General features: G+C 42.2%; 1 protein-coding gene and 1 long non-coding RNA gene across 6 annotated transcripts in view; one reads left to right on the top strand and one right to left on the bottom strand.

Annotated features, from left to right (window-relative positions):
• LOC134582550 (uncharacterized) overlaps positions 1-16,384 on the bottom strand; it is a 447,686-nt gene that overhangs the window by 111,246 nt on the left and 320,056 nt on the right. The gene's annotated exons all lie outside the window — the stretch shown is intronic.
• Positions 1-16,384, top strand: part of LOC134582549 (NACHT, LRR and PYD domains-containing protein 3-like) — an 89,793-nt gene that overhangs the window by 35,563 nt on the left and 37,846 nt on the right. For all 5 annotated transcript variants that reach the window (XM_063439225.1, XM_063439224.1, XM_063439223.1 and 2 more), the window contains exons 3-5: positions 1,663-1,965; positions 7,501-7,533; positions 14,664-16,332. In XM_063439225.1, coding sequence (XP_063295295.1) covers positions 1,663-1,965; positions 7,501-7,533; positions 14,664-16,332 — 2,005 coding nt within the window. The remainder of the gene's footprint in view (positions 1-1,662; positions 1,966-7,500; positions 7,534-14,663; positions 16,333-16,384) is intronic.

Raw genomic sequence — 16,384 nt, 5'->3', positions numbered from 1 at the left:
GGCTTACCACACCCAAGTCACTCTTTCCGTATAGGGGCAGCATCTACAGCATCTGCTAATCACATACCCGCTCACATTATCAAGGCAATGGGACGCTGGAAATCCTCCATCTACACACTCTACATACCTAATCCCGTTAAAGAATTAAGACAAGCTTTCTGTGACTTATCTAAATAAATGAAATTGGTTACCCGAATTACGTTTTATGGGATTTTCTTTTTGCCCACTTTTATTACAGGTCTACTGCTTTGTCGGTTCCGGCACACCACAACCGACTGGTGCAAACTCATTGATGTTATGGTTATTATATGCTAGATTTCTGTATACGGCTATATTGCCCCCACTACAAACATAGATGTATATTTATTCTCATGTTTGTAATTTGCACAATGGATGCTGTTTATCCAAAATAGATGTATTACATACATCTGAACACAACAACTATAATCTATCTATATACTGGTACAATTCTTTTTTTTTTTTTATGTAAATCTGTACCTTTTTTCCTCTACGATCATAATCACTAAAAATTATCCATGTACTGGGACAATTTCCTATTATTGTATACCTGTACCCTTTTTCATTTATAATTCCTAGATACCACATGCATATATACGCAGACACATACTATCAGTGGTGACCCACCCCTCAGTAGCTCCTCAGTACACAGTGTACCCCAATCTACTGTTTCTAAGTACTAGCAACTCCCCTTACTGGCAGCCGTACATCATCCCTCACTTCCTGTATTACCAAGAAACATGCATGCTGTGGCTGTTCCTACCTATGGGGAGCTGCAGCCTTCTGCCTTTAAAAAAGGAGCTTCTTTCTACTCCCTTGCGGTCCAATGACACGAGGTACAGTGGAAGGGCTGATTGAGAGCCTGGGATGGGCTTTGCAGACTGCTGCAGGGCGTTACAAACCCTCAGTTAGGTCCTGCAGCATTGTGTTGGGCTTCAACAGAGTGCCATAGCACCAGCTGTTTTTGTTCTGCAGAGATATTTAAAAATCCAAGTCTCTGGCCAGGGGCTAGGGATTTGAATGTTGCGCCCCACACTGTGGTGCCCTAAGTCGGCTGCCTGTGCCGCCTTATGGACGTGTCTGGCCTGGCTACAGCTTAGTGTAGTCACTGGTTATGTTTCTAATAGTCTCTAGGTGCTATCCGCAGATTTAACTTAATATCTTGTGTGGGAGCTCTCAGTGGTATCCAGGGACCTCAGGGTATCAGACATCAATAATCCATAGTTATCAATGTTAAATTCACCTAAACTGGACAGAGGCAGTTAGAAAGAGTGTCCAAAAGCTCTTAAAAACTAGGGTTTATTTACTAAACGTGAAACTATAGGGAATTAAAAAATATTAATTAAAATCTCCAACTCGCCTAAAGTCCCAGCTGGTTTCCCTAAATGTTTTAATTTTATTTCATTTCACTACAATATGTATTTTAGTAAATAAACCACAATGTTTTGTGGAATCTGTCATGATCAGGACTCTCATTACCGTCTTGTTTCATATAAATTTCCCTACTAGTCAGTTTGTTTGTAAATCATTTATATTTTACAGCACTGTGGAACTTGTTGTCCCACCCAGAGTCTACTGATGTGAAGACCAGACCTGCCAATATCTATAACCATCTCACAGATCATGTCTATTTATTCCCCTCAGGTTGGTGGCAAGGAATTACAGGGGAAGTACCAGAGACAGCTGATGATCTACTGATTTATGCTCTGGATAATATAACAATGAATGACTTCAAACGTTTTAAGGATAAATTGTCAGATTTTACCTATGAACGTAAGACTCCCATTCCACGTGGACCTCTGGAAAATGCAAACTCCCTTGACACAAAGAATCATCTGATAAAAACTTATGGAAAGGATAAAGCTTTACAAGTGGCAATCAGTATCTTCAGATCGATAAATCTGATGGGACCGGCAGAGGATCTTGTAAAGAAAATGGAACGTATTGGTAAGGTCATGTCCACTTTCTCTCTCTCTGAATTAAGCAAATTTATTGTCCAATCTGTCTTTCACAAGTACAGTGCAATACATAAGCAGCTTAGCTTGGAACAGGTCTTAATGCTTAATCTAGTATACAATTATGTGTAACCCCCCCTAACACAAACATCACCTTAATAGTCTCACATATTCATTATACATACACATAGCTTTTAAAAATATTGAGAGCGGGGCTTAGCGACAGATGAAAATCGCTGCTTAATTTCTCTCTGCTCAGCTAACACCTTATACGGGCCCTGCCAAGATGCCTGCATCTTGTTCGCCTTCACAGGCTTGAGCACTAGAACCTTCTGCCCAACCTGGAAGACCCGCTGTCAGGCACCCCGATCGTACCATCGCTTCTGTCTCCCTTGGGCCACCTGGAGATTTTCCCTTACCATCAGGGATAGTTTCTCCATGCGGTCCCGGAGTTCCAGGACATATGGCACTATGGGGGTCCCCTCTTGCTCTGTCTCCCCCTCCCAGTGTCCTCTAATGAGATCTAGAGGTCCACGGACCCTTCTCCCATAGAGCAACTCAATTGGGGAGAACCCAGTAGATTCCTGGGGCACCTCTCTGTATGCAAATAGCAGATGAGGCAGGAATCGCTCCCAGTCCCTGCAAGTGTCAGTAAAGGTCCTCAGCATCTGTTTGAGGGTGCCATTAAATCGTTCGCAGAGACCGTTAGTCTGTGGATGATAGGGTTAGCTAAGCTGCTGGGTAAGCACAGCGATAAACTGAGTTCCCTGATCAGAGAGGATCTCCTGAGGGAACCCGACCCTAGTAAAAATTTTAACCAGGGCATCAGCAACCGTCTCTGCCTCTATATTAGACAGCGCTACTGCCTCTGGATAACGTGTGGCGTAGTCCACCATGGTAAGAATGTATTTCTTACCGGAGGGGCTAGCCCTGGCCAGTGGACCCACAATGTCAACGGCTATGCGGGAAAAGGGTTCTCCAATGATAGGCATCGACTGAAGCCTAGCCTTTCGGTGATCCCCCCGCTTACCTACCCGTTGACAGGTGTCGGACGTGCTACAATAAATCCGCACATCTCGGTTAAAATTGGGCCAGAAAAAGTTTTGGGTGATTCTATGAGCTGTGCGGTGGGAACCTAGATGGCCCGCTAATGGCACATCATGCCCAATCCGCAGAATCTCCTGCCGATACTTAGCAGGTACTACTAGCTGTCGTTTCTGCGGAGGGGTACTCGGTTTATGGGATGGTTTTGGGATCCTGTACAGCCTATCCCCCACCCACTCGTAGCGTTCCCCATCTACTCCTTCTTCCCCAGAGTCGGCCCTGGCCCTGTACTTGGCTAACGTCGGGTCGCCCCTAGTTTCTTTCCCGTACATCTCTGGGGTATCCCAGCCTAACGGGGCCTGGTCTAGGGTACAAGTCGGGGTAGAGAGTCTTACCTGGGTCTCAGCAGCAGGTGGGCAGGTCTCGGCGGCACGGGTCTGGGCACGGGTCGTGACAGCGTCTACTGCAGCGGAACCCATGGGGGCGTAGGCCGAAACAAGGGGAGCCAAGTCATTGCCAAGGATAACATCAGCGGGTAAATCCTTGATGACCCCCACATTCACGTGTCTAGCGCCCACTCCCCAATCCAAATGTACCCGGGCAACGGGTAGACGAAATACTGCACCCCCGGCTACTCGTACTACAACCGTGTCCCCGGTATGTTGAGCTTCGGACACCAGGTGCTTCTGGAGCAAAGTCAGGGTTGCACCAGTATCTCGTAGACCACTGTCCTCCCTTCCGTTGACCTTTACATTTTGTCGGTGGTGCTGTCTGTTATCCTGGTGGACAGCCTGAACGGGGTCTGCCTCATGTAAGATGCCCCAGCATTCCTCTTCCCCTACACAGTGAGCTGCGGGGAGAGGTGGTCGGGTCTCCTCCAGGACTGGTTCTGGTTTGCACTGTTCATCGGGCACTCTGGTCATTTGTGCCCTATCTGATTGCACAGGTAGCACCGACTGGGTTGGGAGTACTCTCGGGAGTTAAACCGGGGTGGACGTTGATACTGGGTAGACAGGGGGGGTGCAGACGGCCGATTCATTGGAGGCTGATAAATGGTAGCTGCTGGTTTGTATTCCACTCTGGCGGGAGCCTTGCTGATGGAATTGTCCAGTTTGCGGGCATCGGTATAATTATCCGCCAGGCGAGCTGCTTCATGTAGAGTGGAGGGTTTACGATCCCTTACCCACTCTCTGACCCCTGCTGGTAATTTGTCGAAGCAATGCTCTAATAGGAACATCTGTAGCACCTCTTCTCCCGACACCGCCTGGCACCCCACCATCCAGTGGGCAGCTGTGCGGTGTACCTTACATGCCCATTCAACGTAGGAGTCCCCAGTTGTTTTAGCAGTGTCTCGGAACCTCCTCCGGTATGCCTTGGGTGTAACGGCATACCGGGAAAGTAAAGCTTCCCTGACGGCCACATAATCCCCGATCTCCTCATCAGGAATGGCCCGAAAAGCCTCGCTGGCCCGGCCGGATAACTTGCCGGACAATATAGTAACCCAGTCTTCCAGGGGTACCTTGTGTAGGGCACATTGCCGCTCAAAATCAGCAAGGTACCCATCAATCTCTCCTTCTGTCTCACTGAAGGCTTTAAATGCTGCAAATGGCACTTTCTTTCTGTCCCCCGGGTCTGCTGTGACTGGGGCTGCTGCAGCACCGCTTTGGCGCAGCAGGTTGGCCTCCACAGCGGCTTGGACTTGGGTGATAATCTCTGCAGATGGGTTGGGACCATAATGGGCCAGCCTAATTCTTACCGCCCGGTCAAATCTTGCCTCCTCGGGGGTTCTGTCGTCTGGGCTGGGTCCATTGGTTCCCTCTGCCACTGGTACTCCATCCATTTCCAGCAATAACGCAATAATGTCCCTCTTCTTGAGGTTACTGGCCTGTCTGCCTCTTTGTTCTAATAAGTCTTTTAGGGTCGCTCTTTTCAGGTTTTGGTATTGTACTTTTGTACATTTAATCCTGGTCGTAGTGGTCTCTTTAGGCGCTGAGGATCATCCCGTCGCTTGCCACCAGTTGTTACGGTACCTTCCGAGCTCCAATCGTACGAATCGCCACTTACAGCCGAATGGCAATAGGTCCTAAGCGGCATATAATCCCCATAAGCAGTCTCCAGTCGCTGGTAATAAAATCCCCCCCAATAACGAGACCAAGCTCCATTATGAGGGTAAAACATGAACTGGCTTTACTGTGGGCTACCTGCACATATTTATGCAGGTCTCCCACTTGGTGGACACTCCCCTAGGGGACCAAATGGAAGACTGAAATAATAGAAGGACATGGGGACATTTCAGACATACATCCCCCCAGTATTCCCAGCATGCATCACAGTTTCCTTTCCCCTGCTCGGGAGATAATTGGGAAGTAACTCAATTATCTCCTCGAGCAGAGGCACATCGCCATTTTAACTTCAAGTTATAAAAGACATTAAAATACATAACTTTGCAACTGCCGAACATTTTGTATTCGCATAACCCATCCCCAGATAGCCTGGATCTGAGTGCATATTATTGACGAATAGCGCTCAGATCCCATACGTATAGTTCAATCGCCATGGAGTCAAAGTCTGTTATAGTCTTTCGGTATGCGATTGACTCCATGGGACGGCTATCTGAGTTCAAGTCTATTCGTGCTGCCAACATTCCCGAACGGCCGGAGTTCGTATATCCCGGTCGATGCAGAAGGGAAGTTGGATGGCCTCAGCGGTGTTCGGTTGATTAAGTGTCCGTTCTGAGTTCCATGGAATAACCGTCGAACACCGCTGGGCTTTCGCACAGTCAAAATGGCCGCCGCCTCGTGGTCGACATACGAACGGGGAATACAGGCAAATGGCAAAACAGACGAACACAGTATGTTAAGTCCAGATGGATGGGTCTGTCACAGGCCATAAGAACACACCATTTTGGGAGGCCATTTGTGCCATCTTGAAGAGGTTTTCTTACAACCATTCCACCTTTTAGCCCACCCCTTTTCTCTTGCATCATACTGTTTTGGATCAAATTCAAATGTTTGATTATTTTGTCTATCTACTCCTCCAAATTTGAATTGCGTGCACGCTCCTATAAGTAATTCACACCGGAGACACGAGCATCTGGTTAATGAAAAACCTGAGGAATGGTTTATTCCAAGGGGTGGGATCCCCTTTTAAAGCAGAAATACATCATGTACAGAGTCACAGTTAACATAAAGCATACATTCAACAATGCTAACAATTGGTTAACAGTCTAAGGGGTCTTGTCTAAACCCACCCTACAGGGCGTGACCCCAGCATCATCACATGACTTTTCTTTGTATCCCAGCCCCATTTTACTACACATGGCATGTTTCTAGAGAGAGCCTTTACTTGAACAAAGGAAGCAGGGAGGGGTTAGGAAGGGAAGCAGCTCCATCTTGGTTACAAGATGGGAGGGGGAGCAGGATGAGAGGGGATAGTGTAGCATCGGTTACAAACACACAAGGGGGAGGGGGGGGAAGGGAAGGCAGTTACTTTTTTAGCCAGTTTAACACAGTGAATACAGATACACAGAATAAATAGACATTTTATCCATTCAAGTATTTTGTCCATAACAATACCACCACACCAGTGGCTAGATAAAATAAATCCCTCACTATACACTGTAAAACAAGTATTTCCCTATTTATTGGAAATAGAACACACTTCAGCTCAGAGACTTACCCAATCACATGTAGATACATGGAAACAGTGGTTGACAGTTGCCTATCAATCAGATTTTCAAAGACTTTTGACATATGGACATCTCAGGGGTACTTTAGAGAAGGGTAGGGGAAATGGCTTTATCGGCTTGGGATAGAGTTTTGAGTCACCGGTTGAGAATGCATGCCTGATATTTCAGAGACATGGACCTTCTTGGTTTTGTTGCATAGTACCTTCTCAGGTGGGGACTGTTAGCATATTATACTGGATCATATAAGTGAAATGGGTCTTGCTGGGAGGGGCATGGAACAGGCATGGGTTGAAAATATGGTTCCTTTTGTATTGGCTTTCATCACTATCCTGGAAACAAAACTTTAATTTACAAAAAAAAGAAAAAATACTTTAGCATCATAATTGGATGGAAGTGTATTTTATATATCTTTCAGTTGTATAGGGGGTTATATGAATCTATTGTAGCTTGGTAGTTAATCATTGTCAGGTTTCATCACCTACACTATGATTAAATGATAATGTGAGATAAAGGAAGTTGTAGACTAGTAATACTGTTGTAAAGTAAATCATTGTAATGAACATTCATTGAATGTAGGTTAAATGAAGTTCAGGTACCAGAAGTAAGAATTAACTCCCCAGAATGTAATAATTCTGGAATAATTTAAACAAACTATTTTCAGTGATGCTGCTAATAAAATTAGTGTAATTCAGGCCTGTGTCAAAACCTCCTCCCAGTGTTGTTACTGTTTGAGCACTGTTTGTGTGTATTTATTATATATTTTTCTTCTTTTGAGTTCTATTTTTCATTTTTCAGGTTTGTTAAATATATCAGATGAAAGTCTGGAAGGTATGTAAAATTTACTATATTATTTTTTATGTAAAGTATTGCTCATCTATAACAAAAACCTGTAAAAGTTAACTTGATATGTTTACTATATACCCAACCCGAGATTTAAAGCACCTATTGCTAGATTTCCTTAACATTAGGAAGATTTCAAAGCAACCTTAGGGTTATTAAACTATTAAATGAAATGAGCAAATTCTGTGATAATAATTTGAGGTTATTCAGACCCAGAATTGGATCTCTCCAAAATTATCTACTTATCTAAACTGACCGCTAATGTCCCCTGAAATAGTCCTGAATGTGTAAATTATTAAAATTATGCAAATAAAAAAAAGTTAGAGATACTATATTATTGCCACAAGATGTATACCCAAATATGCAGGTACTGGGAAGCCCTAAAGGAGAGGCAGAGATAGATGTATTAGAGAAAGAAAGTTGAAATGCTAGCCAAGGTTATGAAGACAGATAAGCGGATGTACTAACAAAGTCAGTGTTACAGATAATCGGAAATCACAGAACAAGCCAGGTCATGGTCATAGAGATACTCAAAATTCCAATAAACTAGCCAAGGTCAAAACCAATAAGCTCACAGAAAAGGAATGCACTAAACAGGAATTAAGTTAGAAACCATGGTAGGGCACAGAACTAGGGACGAAACTGGAATAAATAGGTTAAGATTGGTCCACATCACCCCCATAACACCAGAAAGTGTGGAAATTAGGTCACCCGGGTGATGAAACCAATTCATAACCAGAAGTGATGTTGCTCCAATCAACCGGCATTTAAGGATGTGCCATTAGAGCGGGCAAGTATCCGAATTGCTAGACTGAAACAGATCACACGTTTGAACTATACATTTGACTGACTGTGTGAGCAATGGTGAGTTATGGGTGAGCACTTACTCTGTGTTTACAATGATGAGTTATGAGCACACACAGTTACAGGCAGCCACATACAGTCACAGGCAGACAGTCAAACATATCCACACACACACACACACACACAGATACAGGCAGACAGCTCGCACACCCTTAAGGCCAGCCTTGACAGGAACCAACTGGGCAAGTCTTTAGCAGCCAAATCAGCAATCAGAAGTAGTTCCAAGGTCAAGTCAAAGCTCATACATAGAAAATTCAGATAAGCAAAGAGTGACATCCATAAGCCTATATAATTTCTTTAACCAGTGATAAACCGGAAACATCCAAAACCTCTAAAGATAAAAGGAAATGTATGCAGTGAGTGCACAGGTTAGTTATTGACAATAACTCAGCGTTTAAGTTAAGGTTTTACAAATCTTTTAACTCTTCAAGTGGTGCAAGGGAAGTGTATCAATGCTCTTCATTCATTGGATGGACAACATGTCAGCCAGTGCATGTAAAGCTGAGATTAGTGATGGTGCTTCCACTCACTGCTGGACACTCCATGGTTCCATTGAAACTGTGTCTGGGTTATGCACTGGCAGGATTTCAAAGTGAATTTCAAATTTAAGGCCAAGTATCTGAACTGGAAGCAAAGCTGACATAGAGAACATTTCCAGTTTGGTTATTTTGAAGCATTTGCCATTTCTTGGAAGGATTATACCACCAATGGAAAGCTGCATTGTACATGGGCATTCACACATTTCTTAAATCACACTTCCTAATGCAGACTTTAAATTGAAGGATTTGGTGTTTCGAAAGTGTCACGGGTCGCAGGGTCTGTTCGTATCCCTTGGTCGCCGCTTCTCTAATCCTCCGCTGGTCCTGGGATTCAGATACAGCATACAGTGATTACAGCCCTCTGGAACCTTGCAAAATTCCCCTATATAGTGGACAAGACCAGTCGTATTGGGTAAAACAAGAGTACTGTTTTTAATGGGACGTGATACAGCCAAGTTATACACAGACCCCCAGCACAGGTCTCCATACAAGTACACACAAACTCCTCCCCTGTGCCTGGGTGATAGAATCAGGAACTGTCCACATTCAATTATCTCCTAGGTACAAAAAAACAAAACCAAAAAAAACCCCAACAAATTAAAAAAGGGGTCAATCTGACTGTATGGGAGGTCAGAGCCCACAACCGAAATCCCTCTTTGAAGCAGGGACCCCAACAGAGCTACTCTGTAAGGTGCGAGAAGTTACACACACACGTGGCCTGGAAGTCTGGTTTCAGTATACACTAACTCTCATTTGCCATATGTCTCGATTCCCTCAAAGGAGTCCTTTGATATGAACAAGCCTTGTGTTCCAATAGCACATCCAAAAGAGACATCAATACCCACCCACAGATCAATACTCAAGCTTCACCTTTATCACATTTAGAATGGGACAAGCACAATCTTCCAATCCTAAACATGATAACTTAATTTCCTGCTGGACCACATGACACAAAGCACAATAGCTTTTACATAATACAATTAAAACTATGTGGGCAGGAGGCTAGCTGTTATGCCTCTCCAGCAGGCTGTGACACGGGAGCTTCTGTCACTGAAAGAATTTTATGTTATTGTAGTATTGGAGTAGACATTTTAGCTGCAGTAATCCTGTAACCCCATGGAACTTGAGCAGCATAAGTGGAATAGGGCCTTGACAGGGGTGTGCTATGAAGTTTGACTGGGGGAGCGGCCTAATATAAATAGGCCGGCCATTTTAGCTCCTGTCACCAATAACTTCCCTACCAGTTTCAAGTTGGTCCCTCCCTCCCTCCCTTAGGCTGAGTGCTTTTGCCCCTGCTTTGTCACAGCGGCGGGGTAGATAGGGGGATATACAGGAATAAATAGTCACGGGGGGAGAGGGAAACCACAGAGGAATTAAGGACGTTGTTGGCCGAGTTGTTCAAGTTGGTTGGTGATAATATTGGTTTTAAGTTGGGGGGTTCGAGCCCAGCGTTGGCTTTGAACCTTGGTGGGGTAGGGGTATCTGGGTATACCCCTACCAGGAGGCAGTTCCATGTTATGGAATTTGGAGCGGCTAAGGGTATCCAGGTATTACCAGGAGGCGTTAAGTTATGTAAATATGATTGGTGTATATATTTATGTCAATTGGATATGTATGTATTTATGGTTAGATTGTAACAAGTATATTTCATATGGGTCATTGCCTTATTATTACTGATGACGTAAGGGATACGTACAGTTGCATTAAAAGGTATGTGAACCCTTTGAAATGATATGGATTTCTGCACAAATTGGTCATAAAATGTGATCTGATCATCATCTAAGTCACAACAATAGACAATCACAGTCTGCTTAAACTAATAACACACAAAGAATGAAATGTTGCCATGTTTTTATTTAACACACCATGTAAACATTCACAGTGCAGGTGGAAAGAGTATGTGAACCCTTGGATTTAATAGCTGGCTGAACCTCCTTTGGCAGCAATAACTTCAACCAAACGTTTCCTGTTGTTGAAGATCAGACGTGCACAATGGTCAGGAGTAATTCTTGACCATTCCTCTTTACAGAACTGTTTCAGTTCATAAATATTCTTGGGATGTCTGGTGTGAATCGCTTTCTTGAGGTCATGCCACAGCATCTCAATCGGGTTGAGGTCAGGACTCTGACTGGGCCACTTCAAAAGGCGTATTTTCTTCTGTTTAAGCCATTCTGTTGTTGATTTACTTCTATGCTTTGGGTCATTGTCCTGTTGCAACACCCATCTTCTGTTGAGCTTCAGCTAGTAGACAAATGGCCTTAAGTTCTCCTGCAACATGTCTTGATAAACTTGGGAATTAATTTTTCCTTCGATGATAGCAATCCGTCCAGGCCCTGATGCAGCAAAGCAGCCCCAAGCCATTATGCCCCCACCACCATAATTTTGGGATAAGGTTTTGATGTTCGTGTGCTGTGCCTCTTTTTTTGCCACACATAGTATTGTGTGTTTCTTCCAAACAACTCAACTTTGGTTTAATCTGTCCATAGAATATTTTGCCAGTACTGCTGTGGAACATCCAGGTGTTCTTGTGCAAACTGTAAACATGCAGCAATGTTTTGTTTGGACAGCAGTGGCTTCCTCTGTGGTATCCTCCCATGAAATCCATTCTTGTTTAGTGTCAGGGATGTTAGCATTTGCCAGTGAATTTTGTAAGTCTTTAGCTGACACTCTAGGATTCTTCTTCACCTCATTGAGCAGTCTGTGCTTTGCTCTTGCAGTCATCTTTACAGGACGATTTGTCTTACCATGGACTGATGAACAGCAAGGCTTTTGGAGATACTTTGATAACCCTTTATAAAAGCTTTATGCAAGTCAACAATTCTTAATCGTAGGTCTTCTGAGAGCTCTTTTGTGCGAGGCATCATTCACATCAGGCAATGCTTCGTGTGAAAAGCAAACCCAGAACTGGTGTGTGTTTTTTATAGGGCAGGGCAGCTGTAACCAACACCTCCAATCTCATCTCATTGATTGTACTCCAGTTGGCTGACATTTCACTCCAATTAGCTCTTGGAGATGTCATTAGTCTAGGGATTCACATACTTTTTCCACCTGCACTGTGAATGTTTAAATGGTGTGTTCAATAAAAACATGGAAACATTTCATTCTTTGTGTGTTATTAGTTTAAGCAGACTGTGATTGTCTATTGTTGTGACTTAGATGATGATCAGATCACATTTTATGACCAATTTGTGCAGAAATCCATATCATTCCAAAGGGTTCACATACTTTTTCTTGCAACTGTATGTTGACGTATGGTTGGGTGGGGGCAGGGCAATGACAAATATTTTAATAATATGCACAATGTTCAATAAAGCTGTGGACATATTGACCCATAACCCTGAGTCGTTGGAATTAGTTGGGAAAAGGGGAAATTGGGGGCGGATGTGGTTATGGGTTTTTCCTATCTCCTCCTGCCTATATGGCGATAATACACCTGTCAAGTGATGTAGATGTAAAATAGCAGATTAAATTAGTATCTTATAAACCCCTTTTTTATTGGACTAAAAGAATTTGGGAAATACAAGCTTTCAGGAGATCCTCACTTTCTCAAGTGTAAAACATTTTCGAAGCAAAACAACCCATAGAACTTAAAGCTGGGCTGTGATGAAGGAGTTAAAGCGACATCAGAGCAGATAACACCCTGGTATGATTACACAGGTATAATTAGAGTAAAAGGAAAGAAAAGAAAGAAAATAGACATCATTCTAACAGAGTCCTAAATATTCTGTATAAACTGAGCAGTGAGGAGAAAAGAAAAGGAGGAATATATAAAAAAAAAAAGACATTTACCATCTTTTCCAATGTACTTCCTGTTCCCCTCACATCCTGTGTCAGATGCTTTTTGATCCTTCCCTTCCATTTTTAGGCCTTCCAATCGTCCCAATTTCATCTGGACAGTCCTGACTTAAATCCCTGGTGTCCTGCTTTTGGGGATACCAGGGAACTGTCCCCAGCAAGCATACACAAGAGCATTATTAGATGTGCTCATGTTATTGTAAAGCGCTACAGAATCTGTTGGCATATATAAATGGCGATGATAATAATAATGTTATGATAAGGACACTAGGACCCTGCTGGGAGTACTGAAACAGTGTTCTTCCATCAGTGGGAAGAGCTAGTCCAGATAAGCAGTCAAAAAGTATACTTCGCAAATGTAATAACCATTCTGTGTCTATTAGCTAAGAATCAATCCAATTTGCGGTCATGGTACAGTTAAAGGTGATTGGAAGAGAAATAAGGCGTTTAATGCAAGCCAGGATGTTGTTTAGGTTTTCAGTCCAAATGGGGAGATTGGGAATAAGGAGATGAGGTACGAGGAAATCAAAATCGATTATTTCTACGTATTCTGAAGAAACATGGGCAAAGGTAGGTTCGGCATGATGGAGGAGATTAGATTAACAGCCTCAACAATCGAGCACTGAACCATGGTACAAGCAGTGTTTATATATAAAAAAAAAACAGACACACATTTTTTAACGTGATAACACTTGCTAAAAACGTGTGCTGATTATCTTCTGGGCTCTGTGACATATCCATACACATAGTTACATAGTTACATAGTTACATAGTTAGATAGCTGAAAAGAGACTTGCGTCCATCAAGTTCAGCCTTCCTCACACCTGTTTTTTGCTGTTGATCCAAAAGAAAAGAAAAAAAAAAAAAAAAAAAAAAAGAAAAAAACCCAGTTTGAAGCACAATTTTGCAACAAGCTAGGACAAAAAATTCCTTCTTGACCCCAGAATGGCAGTCAGATTTATCCTTGAATCAAGCAGTTATTACCCTACATTGAAAGATTATATCCTTGAATATTCTGTCTTTGCAAGTATGCATCTAGTAGCTGTTTGAACATCTGTATGGACTCTGATAAAACCACTTCTTCAGGCAGAGAATTCCACATCCTGATTGTTCTTACAGTAAAAAAACCTTTCCTTTGCCTTAGACGAAATCTTCTTTCTTCCAGTCTAAACGCATGGCCTCGTGTCCTATGTAAAGTCCGGTTTGTGAATAGATTTCCACACAATGGTTTGTATTGGCCCCGAATATATTTGTATAATGTTATCATATCCCCTCTCAGGCGACGTTTTTCTAAACTAAATAGGTTTTAATTTGTTAACACCATGCACATCACTGTGGAATTCATATATCAAACCCTGGTTTATGGGGAACTAGGCTAAAATAGTCATGTTAGAAAAGCAGCTAAATTTGTATCTTTCTCCATTGCAGTAATTTTGGCCAATGTTTTGTCAGCCTTATTTGCGGTTCCTCAGTTTTGTGTTTATTGCATAAACCTTTTGTGAGTTTTATAACCTCAGCAATACATTCATACATGCAGCACTTCTAAAACAATTGCCCCTCATCCTTTCACCATAAATTCTACCCAAGTTGTCTTCTCTTCCCTCACCATATAGTTTCCTTCATCCTTACTTCCCTCCATTCCCATGTCACGTGTCTCATTCATTCTCTCCCAAGAAGCCACTTGCCCCATCTCTCAATCCGTCTCCTGGTCACTTGTCCACATCTTGTCCACATCTTTCCTAATAGTCCACATCTTTCCTCTCTGATCCTATTTAACCCGCCCTATCCATCTTTTGCTTCCTCAATATTTTATTTTCCAATCTGACATGCATAACATGGCAACAAACGTATTATAAGCCAAGCTGATCTCAATGATTTATGTATTATACATTACAATTAATATAACGTTCTCATTCACAGTTGTCAGAAAAAAATACATGGATTTTATAAAGAATAAATACCAACAGATTGAAGACAAAAATGCCCGTTTGGGAGAAGCTGTTCTTTTAAACAGAAGATATACAAGACTACGGATGATAAAAAAGCACCGTGATCAAGAGGAGAGAGAGCATGAATTAATATATTATGGTAGAAAACATCTAGACCTAATGGACAATTCTTTAGAGGAATATTCTCCAACCACTATGGAAGCTCTGTTTGATCCTGGTGAAGATGGAATCAGTCCTGCGACTGTGGTGTTACAAGGACCGGCTGGGATTGGAAAAACTATGACTGTTCAAAAGATCATGCTTGACTGGGCCTCTGGAAATCTATATCAGGACAGATTTCATTTTATCTTTTATATCAGTTGTAGGGAGATCAATCACTTCACAGATAATATAAGCATTGGTACTCATATATCCAGGAGCAACGGATTACAATGCCAACATAATCTGATTAAATCTATTTTTGAAGATGCTGAAAAAATCCTTTTTATAATTGATGGTTTTGATGAATTGGAGTTCCCCCTTGGGAATGAAGCAGAGATTAACATAGATCCATTCCAAGAGACTCCCAAAGAAATTCTTCTAAATTGTTTATTCAGAAAACAGATTTTTGGAAAGTCTTCACTGATTATCACCACAAGACCATATACCCTAGAGAAACTAAGGGAGATTATCAGATTGTCCCGTTATGTAGAAATTATGGGATTTACTGGTGAAAACCGGGAAAAATATGTCTTCAATTTCTTTGAAAGTAAACAACAAGCAGAAAAAGCTCTGAGTTTATTGAAACAAAATGACACTCTGTTTACATTGTGTACTGTCCCTATCACATGCTGGATTGTGTGCACTGTTCTTAAACAACAAATTAAAAAGGATTTCAGTTTGATTAATAACACCACCACCTCTATTTACGTGCTTTATCTAAAGAGTTTAATAAAGTACCATGGTAGAAGCTCCAGTCAGTGTATAAGCTCCTGTATAAAGAAATTTAGTGCTTTAGCCAAGGAAGGAGTATGGAATCAGAAAATCATTTTTGAGGAAGAAGACCTTGAAAAGCATGCAGTTACTGTGTCAGACATTGCATCTCTCTTCCTGAATGAGAACATCTTTCAAAGGGACATTGAGACTCAAACCTGTTACAGCTTTGTACATCTGAGTGTACAGGAGTTCTTTGCTGCTCTGTATTATATACTGAGCGAGGAGGCAGAAAGTTGGGATATCTCGCAGTTTACTACTTCACAAGGAGAAGTCAGGCCACACTTCACATTAACTGTACGATTCTTGTTTGGACTTGCCAATGAAAAACTAAAAGCAGCGATCGGTGAAATCACTCAGTGTAAAGTATATCCTGCATTTAAATCTGTCTTGGAAGAACTGGTAACAAAATATAGAGTGAAACATTATCATAATGAAATACTGAACTGTTTGTATGAGTCTCAGGATGAAGACTTTGTTAGAAGAATGATGTCTCAAATGGTAGACCTGAGGATTGATGAGATGGAAGAGAATACAATACACCAATGTCTGTCTTACTGTTTGATGAAAACCAAATGTGTTCACAGCCTTTCTATGGAGAAATGTTCACTTAATCCCAAGTCACTAAGAGCATTAGCTCCAGGACTTCACAACTGTTTATCAATTGAGTAAGTATTTTAAATAATTGGGGACATGATTTGTGATCATTACGGTTAGAGG

Source organism: Pelobates fuscus, chromosome 13 (assembly GCF_036172605.1).
Source record: "Pelobates fuscus isolate aPelFus1 chromosome 13, aPelFus1.pri, whole genome shotgun sequence".
In the NCBI taxonomy this organism is placed as follows: domain Eukaryota; kingdom Metazoa; phylum Chordata; class Amphibia; order Anura; family Pelobatidae; genus Pelobates; species Pelobates fuscus.
The sequence above is the reverse complement of the archived record's forward strand: the minus strand, read 5'-3'. Positions and strand labels throughout refer to the sequence as shown.